We start from the raw sequence: 14,645 nt of genomic DNA, 5'->3' as shown, positions 1-14,645 counted from the left end.
GAGTGATAGGTCAAGTAGTACCTTCCCGCAGGAAATGATGCGGGAAGGTACATTAAAGCATTCCCAGGATCCAAAAATTGATTGAAAAAGATAAACATCAAAAGGGCAGTGATGCAAAAAACCCATATAGGTACATAATCAAATAGCAATGTAAGTATATAGCAATGACAGAAGATTTTGAATAGGAGGGTTTTTATATGCATGTATGTTAATATGTCATTTCCAGAGTTTTCTTTTACATCCTATTTGGCCCGCAAAGGAATCTGCCATTATGCTAAATGGATCTACCTGTTTCTATGCAACGATGAAATGGACTTTAATCACTTATCCAAGTTAGACAAAGTGTTTCAAAGGTGGAAGAGGAGAGAACCGGCGATAGTTAAGCCAAAGTAAACATGGTAGCTTCTGGAGCGGAGGGTACATTATCAGAAATACAGATGTTAAATTTCCACAGCTCTTTAAGCAAAGAAGCACTAAAAGAAAGGGTTATAATAATAATGATGGTATTTGTTAAGCACTTACTATGTGCCAAGCACTGTTCTAAGCACTGGAGTAGATAGAAGGTAATCAATTTGTCTGACGTGGGGTTCACGATCTTTATCCCCATTTTACAGATGAGGTAACTGAGGCACAGAGAAGTTAAGTGACTTGTCCAAAGTCACACAGCTGACAAGTGGCAGAGCCGGGATTAGAACCCACGACCTCTGACTCCCAAGCCACTAAGCCACGCTGTTTCTCTGAGTTACGGCAGAGGATCCAAGCCATCAATGTTCGATGAATTAGCCGTCATAACCCAAGAGGCTTCCTGAGTTGTCCGTGTGAGGTGAACCCGAAAAATCGGGTCGGGGGCTGCGCATTTGGCATCTCTTTATCACCTCAGCAACTGACCCTGGGGGCTGCAAGACCGACTGGCTGAATCCCAGATGCTTCCCTTGCCTTTGGGAAAGACTAAATCTGAGTCACAGAATGATGGCAGCGAACCACTGGAGCAACTCCCAAGAACGCCCAAGACTGACCGTAGATGGTGATAAGAAGCTGTGGGCCCTAGATCGTGGTGGTAAAATTGGGTGTCGGTACTCTCTTTTGAGAACAATGCATCTCTGTGCCGGAGTTTGTTTATGTACATTCTCCTTTAATAGTTGGGGCTTGTGTGGCTTTAAGAGGGCATATGGGCTGGAGCTTTTGGGTTGGACCCCCTGGCGGCACAGTTGGCATCCCCCACGCCTCCGCTGCCTCGTACAGTTCTCTCATCTGCCCGCCTCAGTCTCTCAGTTTTCTGGCCTCCACTTTTCCCCAGGAGCTTCTCGCTTGTGTGTGGGGAAACTAAGGCACCTTCCTGGCCTTCCTCATCCTCTTTAGCACGGGGTGGGGCTAGGAAAAACAGGGAAGTAACTCTCTTCAGCAGCACCCCCTCCAACAAATCGCCAAATTCATAATAATGATGTACCTCTACAGTTAATTGGCCAAAGAGAGGGATCTGGCTAGAGCCATTAAGAAACGCAATTCGGCAAAGGTTTTTTACAGCTGACATCAGGTATGCCATGACAGCAGGCTTTTCTGGGCCTACTATTCACAGATAACATTTCGGGGTTTTCCAGCCCTGATAACCTCAAATGAGTAAGATTGGGGCCTCCTTCCTAATATCTTCCCACATAAACATGCACAGACAATCCACAACAGGCATAGAATTTAGGACTACAGGTCTCACTCTTTGACTCTCCACAAAGCTCCATCTTCTAGAACTGGAACTCCAAGAACCCATCTTGTATCTCAGGCTTCGGAGTACTGAAAGAGAACCATGTTTAGGAACTGGAATTGCTCTCCAGTCTCCTCACGCCGAGACAATTGCCAACTCTGTTGTATTGTACTCTCCCAAGTGCTTAGTACAATGCTCGGCACACAGTACGCACTCAGTAAATTCCACTGACTAATTGACTGACTGGAAGAGTAGAGAAGCAGCATGGCTTAGTGAATAGAGAATAGGCCTGGGAGTCCAAAGGACCCGGGTTCTAATTCTGGCTCCACCACTTGTCCGCTGTGTGACCTTGGACAAGTCATTGCAATTCCTCTGTGCCTCAGTTATCTCATCTATAAAAGGAGATCGAGACTGGGAACCCTGTGTGGGAGATGGATTGTGTCCCTACCGATCATCTCGTATCTATCCCAGCCATTCATACCTTGCCTGGCACAGAATAAGCAATTAAAAAATACCATCATCATCATCATCATCATCTCTCCTCCTCCGGACTCTGTCCTTCCCCCGCCTGCACTTCTTTGGTTTTGTTCTCCTCCACACTTTTCTCCAACAGTAATCTTTAATGTAAATCACCAAATGAGACGCAACCAGATCAAGGTAAAAACATCTTGTCATTTTGATTTTCTGAGGGAGATATCGAGTGAGCTGTTGACCATAACCCTATCTGTCTTCTATATCAGTAGAAAAAGACAGTTATTTTGGTGTTTTCTAAACTAGTGAACCTCATCTCCTTACCTAGGGTCCTGTGGATTTACGCTGTAACTGGAAAGTGGGTGTACCCTATATTAGATGTCCTCAGTCCAGTGAGCTTGGCGGCCTTCTTCTTCTTCAGTTCTGTCCTCATTGCCTGCACCTACCTTCTTGGAGAGCAACTGAACCGACTGAGATGGGGTGAGTGCCTTTTTATTTTACTGTGAAGTTCCCAATGCAAACCCTTTGTGAAAAGAAAGGGCTCAGCATCCCAACCTTGCTGCTGGAATCTTTAAGCTTTCACCTTGAAGGATGCTCAAAGTTAGAACGGAGAAAGACACAGTGGGTTGGGGTCTTTGAGCAGAATCCAGCAGACTCCTCACTCTGATCTTGGTCTTCCTTCAGGGTAAATGTTTTAAAAATTCCTGCTCCATTGCTGGGATGACACACTCAGGTTTCTTTTCAGCGCTTAGAACAGTGCTTGGCACATAGTAAGCACTTATCAAATACCATCATTATTATTAGGATGTGGGGGTTGCATCCTTGACTGTTCCAGAATTAAGGAAAACTTGATCTATCATATACATCTGATAATAATAATAATAATAATGATTGTGGTATTTGTTAAACGCTTACTAGGTGTCAGGCACCGTACTAGGCACTGAGGTGGATACAAGCCAATCAGGTTGAACACATTCCCTGTCCCTTGGGGCTCAAAGTCTCAATTCCCAGATGAGATGACTGAGGCACAGAGAAGCGAAGTGACTTGGCCAAGGTCTCACAGCAGACAAGTGGTGGAGACAGATTAGAACCCATGACCTTCTGACTGTGGGTCTTCTCACAAGGGCTCTATCCACTCTGCTATGAGGGGTGTGCAATTTACAGCTCACATTCAGGAAGAATTAAAAGTGGACATCAGAGTGTCCTTCAGAAGAAGAGACTCGAGGCTCTGTCAGAGCCTGGGGTTTGGTTGTGAGAAGCAGAAAACTCTAAGGAGGGGCCAGAAGATGCGAGTATTCCATCTTCGCTTATTGTGCAAAACAAAAAGAAAAGCTTGTGGGTTTCCTTTCACGTAGTCTACAGAAACAGCAGCAAAACACGTCAGAGCTGGGTGCAGATCTGTTTGGGTTGGAAAAGGGGCCATTTTTTTTCCCACCCAGGGAAGCTGTAGAAACTGCATGCTAATTTTGGATGAAAAGAAAGCAAGCTGAAACACACTCCACCCCACGTCAGACACCCACACGCCTCCCCGCTCGACTGAAATAGAAATGGTAGAAATGTCATCCTCATCCCAGCGTACGAAGATGTGCGAAAGCATACGGCCTCTTGCTCACAGAAATTCAAGAGTAAAAATAGGCGGTTTCAAGTGGCTCAGGACATGGAAGTGTGTTTTCAAATAGAGGAGCCTAAGAGCCCTTGTGAGAAGACCCACAGGCAGTTTGGCTTCTCTACCTAGCTTCCACCTTTAGAAAAGTTGACTCAAGATGAAATTCTCAGGAACGATAGCTGTTGCCTTTCCTCTTTTCCAAACCCAAGACATCCATACCTGCGCTGGGATTCGAATGGGAAGGATGAATAGTTGATTGACTAGCTCTTTGGAGTCGGGATCACGAAATGAGTCTTTGAACCAGGCCTCCTCATCTCCATAAATGGACAGAGAACCCGAGCTTGCTCTAACTCCAACTGGTGTTCTTCTAGAGTACGGTGCCGTTGCCGTGCCAACAAAGACTTCTGGCGATTCCCATCGTTTCCCTCTTACCCTTCCTCTTGCTACTGTTGAGCTCGCTGCTTCCTCCCTCTTGGACCACCGCAAGGATTGAACAACTTGAGTGATTGCCAGGGGAGTGTAAAATTGGCAAAGGTGCCACTAGTTGCATACGCCGCAGCCCTCCGCACCACTCCTGACCCAGGCTGCTTGAGAGGAGTGCAGAGGGCTTTAGAAAAGGGGCCACTTCGGGCCGAAGTATCGCACCTCTGCTCTTCACACCCATCTCCCTCCTCTTCCAAGCGGTTGGTACAGTGCTCTGCAGAACTGCTCAATAAATACCACTGCTGGATTGATGGATCTCCCCATCACCTCTCTCTTTTAGCTCGGTGATTCAGGATTATGTTTCCCCCTTGGAACCAATTCATCTGGCGATGGCCCTGGAGTCTATTAAGAGCGATTATGTAGTACCTACGAGATGAAGAACACTGTACTCGGCTCTTGAGAACATGAAAGAGGAAGCTCAGGTTCCTGCCATTCTAATGGTTACGTATTACCCGTCACGGCAAACTCACCATCCTCTGTTTATAATAATAACTCTGTTAAGTGCTTACTATGTGTTAAGCACTGTAACTAAGCACTGGGGGAAAACCAGGATAGTTATGGTATTTATTCCAGCACTTTCTATGTGCCAAGCACTGTCCTGAGTACAAGGGTAGATATAAGATAATCGGGGGCTCACACGTTAAGAGGAAGCATGGGTTTCGAATACCCATTTTACAGATGAGGAAACTGAGGTTCAGAGAAGTTAAGTGACTTCCCCAGGGTCACTCATCAGATAAATGACAGAGCCAGAGTTGGAACCCAGGTCCTCTGACTCCAAGGCCACGCTGCTTCTCTAGATTCCGAGGTACAGATGAATCTGCATTTACTTGAATATGAGTCTTTATTGATATAGCACATATGGGACAATATTTTTATCTTCTTGCTCTTTTGTCAGTTTTTCTCCCGCCTAGGACTGACTCTCTAGTCTCCCTTTTTAGCTTATCGCTGCTCCATTCATTTTCTGCAGCCCCTGGTACGGTGCTAGGCTTACTGAGGCAGTTCAATAAATATTGTGGTGCTGGTGGTGATGGTGATGAGTCAGTTGCAGTGGGAGGGTGAGAAGGAAGGAAGAGATAATAGTGTTAAGGATAATAATAATGTCATTTCAACTTGATAATTTCCGGAGGCTAGATGGTTCCATCTGCATCCCCGCTACATGCAAATTATAATCCAATTGTGGGCGGTCACTTGGGCCCACCTATTGGCTGGGTCCCTTAGGAAAATCCTGGTGGAGACTCATAGAAATGAAGAGCAGCCAAAGGGAAAACTTAATCCAGTTAAGGAAATGCTCCCATGTCGCTCACGCTCACATTCACATACGAATACCGAAATGCAACGGTGGTGTGTTCCCTGAGAAGACCTGACTTCAGATTCAAATGTGATCAGTTCTCCGGGGTTCAGTCTGCTTTATGGGATCCTCAATTTGATGCTGTTTTACCTGACCCTCAAGAGCTCACTTTTTTATGGTATTTGTTAAGCGCTTACTATGTGCCAAGCACTGTCTACTCGCTCTACTGTGCTCTCCCGAGTACTTGGTACGATGCTCTAAACATTGTAAGGGCTCATTAAATACCGCTGCTTGATCGACTGATTGACTAATCAATCCCCCAGTGATGGTAAAAAAGAGATTAAGCATCGCTTGGGTGTCTACCATCCTTTCTCCTGGGTACCGGTCCAGATCTTCACTTTGGCTACAAACTGGGCAACTTTGGCATCCTCTGCCTTACCTAGGTTTCATTCAGTAATAAGTAGGCAGGGCCACTGCCCAGATGCCTTCCCTTCAGAGGGTATTCTCTTTCCCACCACCGACGGTTTTTCCCGAACCCGTTGTCGGAACGACTTTCAGCCTGGTACTGGGTCTGTCGGTCTGGATTCTTTGCCCCAGGTCGAAGCTATTTTTAGACTAGAGCTCTCAGTCACAGGTTCCCGAGGGCCCTTTCCATTTCCCTTCTCGCTTGCCTCTTCCTCTCCCTTCTCTGTCCTCCCCAGCAGCTGCAGCCCCCACACAGCCCCTGCGGAGTCTGTCTCTGGCAGAGGGCTACCTCCTCTCCCCTCTCCCCCTCAAGCCTCTTCTCCCTCGTGGTTCTTCGGCCACATCCTGCCCCCTCCCACACCTCCGCTAGCAGGGTCATGATTCACGCCACAGGAACGTGTTCTGCCCTGACCCTCCTATGGCCTTCCCAGCCCACTTCCTCAAAAGGTGACCATTAGGGATTTGCTGAGGGGGAAATTGGGGGTAGAGAGGGAAAGGAGGAGACACACACACACATGGAATGCAAAAAGGGATAGTAGAGGACAGTTCCCTTGTGGTTAGGCGTTGCAAAATTTGGGGTTCCAAGCCTGCTAGTAATAATGATGCCATTTGTTAAGTGCTTACTATGTATAAAGCGCTGTTCTAAGCACTGGGGAGGATACAAGGTGATCAGGTTGTCCGACGTGGGACTTACAGTCTTAATCCCCATTTTCCAGATGAGGTAACTGAGGCACAGAGAAGTAAAGTGACTTGCCCAAAGTCAGACAGCTGACAAGTGGCAGATCTGGGATGAGAACCCGTGACCTCTGACTCCCAAGCCTGAGCGCTTGCCACTGAGCCATACACCTTCCCTAGTAACATATATACATTTATAATATAAGTAACATTTATTTGGATCATGGTTTCAAATTCAATAAATACGAATGAATGAATGAATGAATGAATGAATGAATGAACGAATGAACGAATGAACGAACGGAGCTCAGAAAGACCAGGATTTGAATCAGGCAGGTAACTCCAAACTCAAACCGAACAAGTGGCAACAGGATGGTGGGTGAAACGGGTTCCCAACCTCATGACTCCCACTGTGTCTTCTAGTGTCCCTCACTTTCCTCTCTAACATCCGTCACAGATTAATCATCCATGCATTTAACCCTTCTTGATCTCTGACTTTTTTCACCTGGAAATATAGGAGAGAAGGGACACTTTCATTCTTTCTGTCCCTATCCCCAACACAACAAAGCATGGGCAGTGATGATGGGGGTGAAGATGATGGGGTCAAGGGTGGGTCAGCCCACCCCTCCCATTGCACAGAATTCTGTGGCCCTCCTGTGAATGCCCACTCAAGAACTGGGATCAGGCAATTCCACTAAGATGCCGTGGTTTCTTCCTGGTGGTTCTTAGCTCGGCCAATAGTTCACATTGGAAATCATGCGTCGAATCCATTACTCAGATTTGCTTACCGTGTCCGGGTGTTAGAGCAGATACTTTCTCCCTCTTACCTTATCTCCCTGATCTCCTACTACAACCCAACCTGCACACTCCTCTTCTCTAATGTCAACCTACTTTCTGAACCTCGATCTTGTCTAACCCACCACCGAACCCTTGCCCATGTCCTCCCTCAGGCCCCAAACTTGCTTCTCCTTCATGTTTAACAGTCCATTTTCCCCACTTTCAAAGCCCTCCTAACTCACATGTTCTCCTAGAGGCCTTCCCTGACTAAGCCCACATTTTCCCTAGCCAGCCTCCCCTATGCATCAATATTGGACTTGGCCGCGCAACCCTTAAGCACTTTGATATTCACTTTAGCCCCACGGCATCTAGGTAAATATCCTTATTCCCTACAATTTCCCTTATGCATAATTTATTTTGTCTGTCTCCCTCTGTAGACTAAGCTCTTTGTGGGCAGGGATCTTGTCTACCAACTCTGTTGTATTGCACTTTCCCAAGTGCTTCCCAAGTGCTCTTAACACAGTAAGAATTCAGTAAATACCACTAATTGATCAACTACAAAGGCACACATCTAGACACTGGCTCAAAGCGACTCCGTTCTATTCAATCATATGTATTGAGTGCTTACTGTGTGCAGAGCACTGTACTAACACTAAACAGGTACATCCCCTGCCCACAGCCAGCTCTGAAATCAAGACCTCCAGAGATAATCTTATGCAAAATTAATAAATGTATCTGCAGGAATCACCCACCCTCTCAGACAGGTGACTTTCATGAACAAGCAGGGGAATTGCCCCAGTTTTTCACTCTGAAATGACGCTGCCTCTTTCTGCCCATCTGCAAAGCTGCAGAGCCTTTTCGCCACACTGTAATATATGCCGTCTTCTAACACCTGCCAAAAACAACGGTAGTCATCGCTGGGTTTTAGATGTGCTGTGCTACTTGAAGGCAAACAGAGTAATTTGTTAACCGGCTAACAGCAAGCGTCAGGCAAGAGCACAAAGGGAGGAGGGAAAATTTATTTGGAATTACTGCTGGAGAACATCCCTATTTTCCAGTTCTCACAGATTTTTTTTAAAAACAACCCATCATCTTTCTGATACTTGTTTCCAGAGGCTCCCAGCGTGCCTGTCACATGCTCTTGGGAAAATGACTTCATTGTCTCAGTGCCCCAAATCAGTGAAAATGTTTTGCCTATAGAGAATAGCTCTCTAGAGGAACCGTGAGTATCCATCATGAATGGGGCCCTGCCTGGGGCCGAGGCCCAGATCCTTTCACTTCTACAGCGTAGCTCTGAGTGCACGTTCTGCTCCTCTTCCTCCTCTTACCCCATTCTCCAACCAGCTCCAGGCTATGCTATTTTAGTTCAGTGAACTAAGTGTGGTGTGGAGGGGCTGATGCAACCAGTTTCATGTGTCTCCATCCAGGTGCACACATTTCCACATGTGCACTTTCCGACTGACCAAAGACTCTGCCTGGTTTACCGTTTCTGCCTGGACACAGTGGCGGGTTTGCCCACCCCACCTGCCTCTCCTACCAACTTGCGCGTACCCTAAGGACTTCCACAACACTCCCTACCATGGTGGTCACGTGGGAGGAAGGGGATGGGGACTAGAACATCTCAAAATGTGGAGCTATTCCTATCACGATTCCCAGGGAAAGACCACGGGTACGTGTCATCAAAGGCCACAGTTTGCACGTGCTGTGTGCTATGCACTCTTCCTGCAAGTGTTGCTTTGGTGCTGATAGTTACATTTGCCCCCTGACAAGTCACTTAAAAGAGGAATTTTCCACTAGAAAACCCCATTTTTTTTTAAAAAAAAAAACATATGGTTGTCCCATGCAGACTGGCCAGTAAACAGTCCCTAACATTTACACTGGTTCTTTCTACTCTGATTCAAACGTGCACTTTTCGTTCCTGTTTGAAACTTAATTCCCCTTTTATTATGTAAAACTGGGTTCCTTTTAAACAGACTCTTCCTTTTCTCAGAAGGAGTCTCTTGTGTACAGTCGATTAGACTGTAAACCCGTCAATGGGCAGGGATTGTCTCTATCTCTTGCCGAACTGTACATTCCAAGCGCTTAGTACAGTGCTCTGCGCATAGTAAGCACTCAATAAATACTATTGAATGAATGAATAAAGCAAAAGACTCCTGCACATCTTTGATCTCGGGGTCCAAGGATGCCGGGTAAATAACTATGCTTACAGTACCTCTTGTAAAGCAGGGAGGAACTGAGGTCCAGGAACTCCATGGTTTGTTCCTAACCTTTACTCAGATTGCCTTGGCATTTCTTAGCATCCCATTTTCAGTTTGTGCGATATGAATAAGATGCTAATTTCATCACGAACCACGGGCTCACTTTCCGCAGATGTGCCATCCCAATTCCTTTCCCGGAATGCACCTGAGGAAAGGGTCAGGGCCTCCTGAAAGTTCAGTGACTTGGTTTGGACTAACTGTCTTTTTTTGCCTTCTTGCAGGTGATCATGGTCAACATAAGAAGAGGAAGGGAAAATGATTCTTGCTTTTTCCCCGAGCTAAAAAAAAAGAAAACCCCACGAGGACAATCATCTTCTCAGGGGCTTGATAACCATAGTTATATACAGTGCATCATGTGTTGGGATTGGCAAGGCTGAGAGAAGGGCAGATTAAGAGTTCAACTACAATATGGGGGTTTGCATGATCTCTGTGTACCCACAGTGTACTTTAGGGTGATAGAAAGCCTCGTACGGATCAACTTTGAGGTCACCTCCTCCTGACGCCCTGCTGAGAATGGCTTTTTAAGGGGTTAAATTGCTGCCTGGCTAGAGCATGGAGAAACTCATTTACCAGTGATGAAGAAAGGTTGCGTCTTAATAACAGCTCTTGAGGGTTGGTTTTGTTTGTGGATGGTCAGCTCTTTTCTTCTGAGTCTGGATGAAAAACAAGAGGGAGAGTCTTCACTGCTGAAATTTCTCGTCAACCTACAATGATAACAAAGAGATTGAGATGATGAGGAAAATAGTTAGGAATGTTAGTTTGGGCAACTTCACTAAGAAACCAAAGCCAATTCTCAGTATGGGGAGAAACATTGCATAGCTATAGTTATTGCCCTCCTCCTCCTCTCCCTCCTCTTCTCTCTCTTCCTCCTCCTCCTCCTCCACCCGTTCTCCTTAAGAGAAACTTATTATCTGAATGCGATACATTATGTTTAGGATGATGATCTGGAAACAAAAGAAATATAATTAATCTGATTGTAGATTGCTTTGACGGAAAGCGTTATGTCTGTTCATGTCTGTCATGTGATTAGGGACAATTTACTGATCTCACTTTGCTTTTCCTAACTAATTTTGGTTATTAAATGCTACTGACACTGTGTTAATTAATATACAATTTAAATTCAACTGGTGGATAAATATGAATGAACCACATGGAGAGTGTGTAGACAAATAACAATATTTGCGCATCCCGGTCCTGGAAGGAAGCGATTGTGTCTACCACGTGTTTTGTACCCTTCCAAGCACTCAGGACAGTGCTCTGCGCAAAGGAACTGCTCAGTAAATACCACTGATTGACCTATACCACGTGAACTAGGGTGAACCTTTTCAGGCTTCTCACACAAGTTTGGACAATAAGTCACTAGGGCGATAAAGACAGATCCCATGTGCACTATGAGATCCTCACATTACCTCAGAAACATCCCAGAGTATTATTTCAGGACTAATTCAGTAGAGTCATGGGGTCTTGTGAATAGAGAAGCAGCGGGGTCTTGTGAATAGAGACAGGGTCTGGGAGTCAGAGGACCTGGGTTCTAATCTCTGGTCTGCCACTTACCTGTTGTGTGACCTCAGGCGTATCACTTAACTTCTCAGTGCCTCAGTTCCCTCATCTGCAAAATGGGGATTCAATATCTGTTCTCCCTCCTACTTAGACTGTGAGCTCCATGTGGGACTTGATGATCGTGGCACATAATCCATGCTTGGCACATAGTAGATGCTTAACAAATACCAGGTATTGTTACTATTGTTATTATTAATATTATTACAGGTGGTAGACACAATCCTGCCTTCAAGGAGCTGCTTGACTGCAAAAAGCACAGAAAACGGATAAGCGTAAAAGTCATCCTTTGGACCAAATAAAATGCATGCTTGTGGTGATTGCATTTTTAGTACAGAATTCCTCACAGAGAGAGCACTCAAAAAATACCACTGATTGATTGAAACTGAGTGTGAACATCAGTAAGAATCGATTAGACCGTAAGCCCGTCAAACGGCAGGGACCGTCTCTATCTGTTGCCGACTTGTTCATTCCAAGCGCTTAGTACAGTGCTCTGCACATAGTAAGCGCTCAGTAAATACTATTGAATTGAATAAGAAAGTGTCTTATGCACACTGAGCCCATCTTGATTAAGTTGCTTTTAGGGTGAGTTTTGCTCAGACAGCAATGTCTGGGAGGGGAAGGATCTGACCTAAGGCCAGCAGAAATACTATTGAGTTGTTTTTGAAATGGTGTTGGCTGGCACTGAGTCATCCACAAACCCTCGCCCAGTCCCCTGCGAGATGAGGCTCTGAAGTTGTCAGCCTTCCAGAAGGCTTTTTAAAATCGTATCGGTGGGGTGTGATGGGTGATGCCAAAGCCCGTCTCAAAAATGGGCCCGAGGGACTACACAAAAATCTTCCTCCCACCCACACTGTGAACCCACCGTGCGTACGACATTCTTCACAGTGTGGTCTACTGGAAAAAGCTCACGAGAGAAAAGAGTTATAATAATGGTGGTATTTGTTAAGCGCTTACTATGTGCAAAGCATTGTTCTAAGCACTGGGATAGATAGAGGGTAATCAGGTTGTCCCACGTGAGGCTCACAGTCTTAATCCCCATTTTACAGATGAGGTAACGGGCACAGAGAAGTGAAGTGACTTGCCCATAGTCACACAGCTGACAAGTGGCAGAGCAGGAATTCGAACCCATGACCTCTGACTCCCAAGCCCAGGCTCTTTCCACTGAGCCACGCCGCTTCTCTAATCTGCTGTGTGACCCTGGGCAAGTCACTTCACTTCTCTGGACCTCAGGTTCCTCATCTGAAATATGGGGATTAAATACCCATCCTCCCACTTAGACTGTGAGTCCCCTGAAGGACAGAGACCCTATCTGATTGAACCGTATCTACTCCAGTCCTCAGCTCATAGGAAGCGCTTAACGGACACCACAGTTACTGTCCTTATCACCCAGTGACCAACACTTACCTGCCTGCCCAGGTATATGTAATAATAATAATAATAATGATGTTGGTATTTGTTAAGCGCTTACTATGTGCCGAGCACTGTTCAAAGTGCTGGGGTAGATACAGGGTAATCAGGTTGTCCCACGTGAGGCTCACAGTCTTAATCCCCTCCTTACAGATGAGGTAACTGAGGCACAGAGAAGTGAAGTGACTTACCCACAGTCACACAGCTGACCAGTGGCAGAGCCGGGATTCGAACCCATGACCTCGGACTCCCAAGCCCGAGCTCTTGCCACTGCACCATGCTGCTTCATCATCAGTGGTAATTATTGAGCTCTTAACGTGCAGAGTACAGTACTAAATGCTTGAGACAGTATAATGCAACAGAATAGGTAGATATAGAGAAGCAGCCTGGCAAGTCACTTGACTTCTCTGGACCTCAGTTACCTCATCTGTAAAATGGGGGTGAAGACTGTGAGCCTCACGTGGGTCAACCTGATTACTCTGTATCTCCCCCAGGGCTTAGAACAGTGCTCTGCACGTAGTAAGCCCTTAACAAATACCAACATTATTATCTTCCCCAGGAAACCAATTTTTACATCGAGACTCCGGACTCAGTAGTTTTCCTTGTAGAATATATGAACTCTCTTGCCCCGCCCTCAAAAAGCCATGTGTTTCAAGCTATTCTCAGTTCATCCGCACCTCCTCTCTTTAAACACTTGTCAAAACAGGAAGCCGGCTCCACACACTCTGTAATCCCCCAAACTCATTGCCTCTGCACATGTGGGATGAAGGGGGCCGGGGGCCTCGGGCTTTAAAGAAGGTGACCAGCCACAAAACAAACCCGCCTCTCCTTCCCTCTCCTCCAGCACAAAATCTAAATCCAGCACGCAGACAATCCTACTTTCCTTCCAGAGAATTGTTGGCCTTTTTTTTTTTTAACATATAAAAACAGCATTTGAGTAGGCTGCCAAGCCAGTCAGAACTGTTTATTTATAGCTGTGGATTTTCAGTGCTGGATAAATTAGAAATCATTGCTGAATGAGGCCAGTGCCCACTCACTCCCAGGGCTGTGGTGTGTGAGTCCTTTCATAGAGTTTGACTGTACACAGTCTAAAATGGGAGCAAATGACATGCTCTCAGTCGAATGACGGAGTCCCCGCTCCACGGTGAGGCAGAAAACCGGCAATTATTTTTGCTCGGCACAATACGCGGAATGCGACAGGTGCAATTATCCAATATTATTTAACAGTGCCGGTTTGTGGTAAAGGGAGAAAATAAAGGTTTCTATGTCTTAGAGGGGAGGAGGAGAGAAAAACCTGCCATGCTACTCCAATTCTGAGCATTAAGCTTTGTGTAAAATAAAACTGGTCATCCTTCCTGCACCGGAAGGAAGGACCACCTAAACTCCCCCCACCCTCTGCCCCCAGAGTGGGATTTTCCTTGACATTCCTACGAGAACCTGGGTTCTAAACCTGGCTCCTCCACTTGCCTGGTGAGTGCCCTTGGGCGTGTCACTTCATTTTTCTGTGCCTCAGATGCCTCATCTGTAAAACGGGGATGAGGTCCCTGTTCTCCCTCCCCTTTAGACTGTGAGCTCCATGTGGGACAAGGACAGTTTCTTATCTGATTATACTGTAACCGCTCCAGAACTTAGTACAGTAGTTCGTTCATAGTAAGTGCTTAAGAAATGCCATCATTAAAATGGGAATGAGGGAAAAGGTAAATATCCTTATCTGCCTTGGGTAGGCATGAGAACTCTCACGAGAAGCGGCGTAGCCTAGTGGATAGAGTACGGGTCTGGGAGACAGAAGGACCTGGCTTCTAATCCTGCTCGCCACTGGTCTATGTGACCTAGGGCAAGTCTCTTCATTTCTCTTTGCCTCAGTTTCTTCATCTAGAAAATGGGGATTAAGACCGTGAACCCCACGTGGGACGTGGACTGGGTCCAACCTGATTAGCTGGTAACTATTCCAGGGCTTAG

At 46.1% G+C, this 14,645-nt stretch overlaps 1 protein-coding gene across 1 annotated transcript in view; it reads left to right on the top strand.

Annotated features, from left to right (window-relative positions):
- Window positions 1-10,870, top strand: part of LOC100084308 (androgen dependent TFPI regulating protein) — a 49,152-nt gene extending 38,282 nt beyond the window's left edge. Inside the window, exons 5-6 of the mRNA XM_029053268.2 lie at window positions 2,496-2,647; window positions 9,941-10,870. Of these exons, the coding sequence (XP_028909101.1) occupies window positions 2,496-2,647; window positions 9,941-9,978 (190 nt within the window). The 3' untranslated portion in view covers window positions 9,979-10,870. The remainder of the gene's footprint in view (window positions 1-2,495; window positions 2,648-9,940) is intronic.
- The last annotated feature ends 3,775 nt before the right edge of the window (window positions 10,871-14,645 follow it).

This window comes from Ornithorhynchus anatinus, chromosome X2, assembly GCF_004115215.2.
Source record: "Ornithorhynchus anatinus isolate Pmale09 chromosome X2, mOrnAna1.pri.v4, whole genome shotgun sequence".
NCBI classification, from domain to species: Eukaryota; Metazoa; Chordata; class Mammalia; order Monotremata; family Ornithorhynchidae; genus Ornithorhynchus; species Ornithorhynchus anatinus.
Note: the sequence above shows the minus strand (reverse complement) of the source record. Positions and strands in the feature narration are given on the sequence as shown.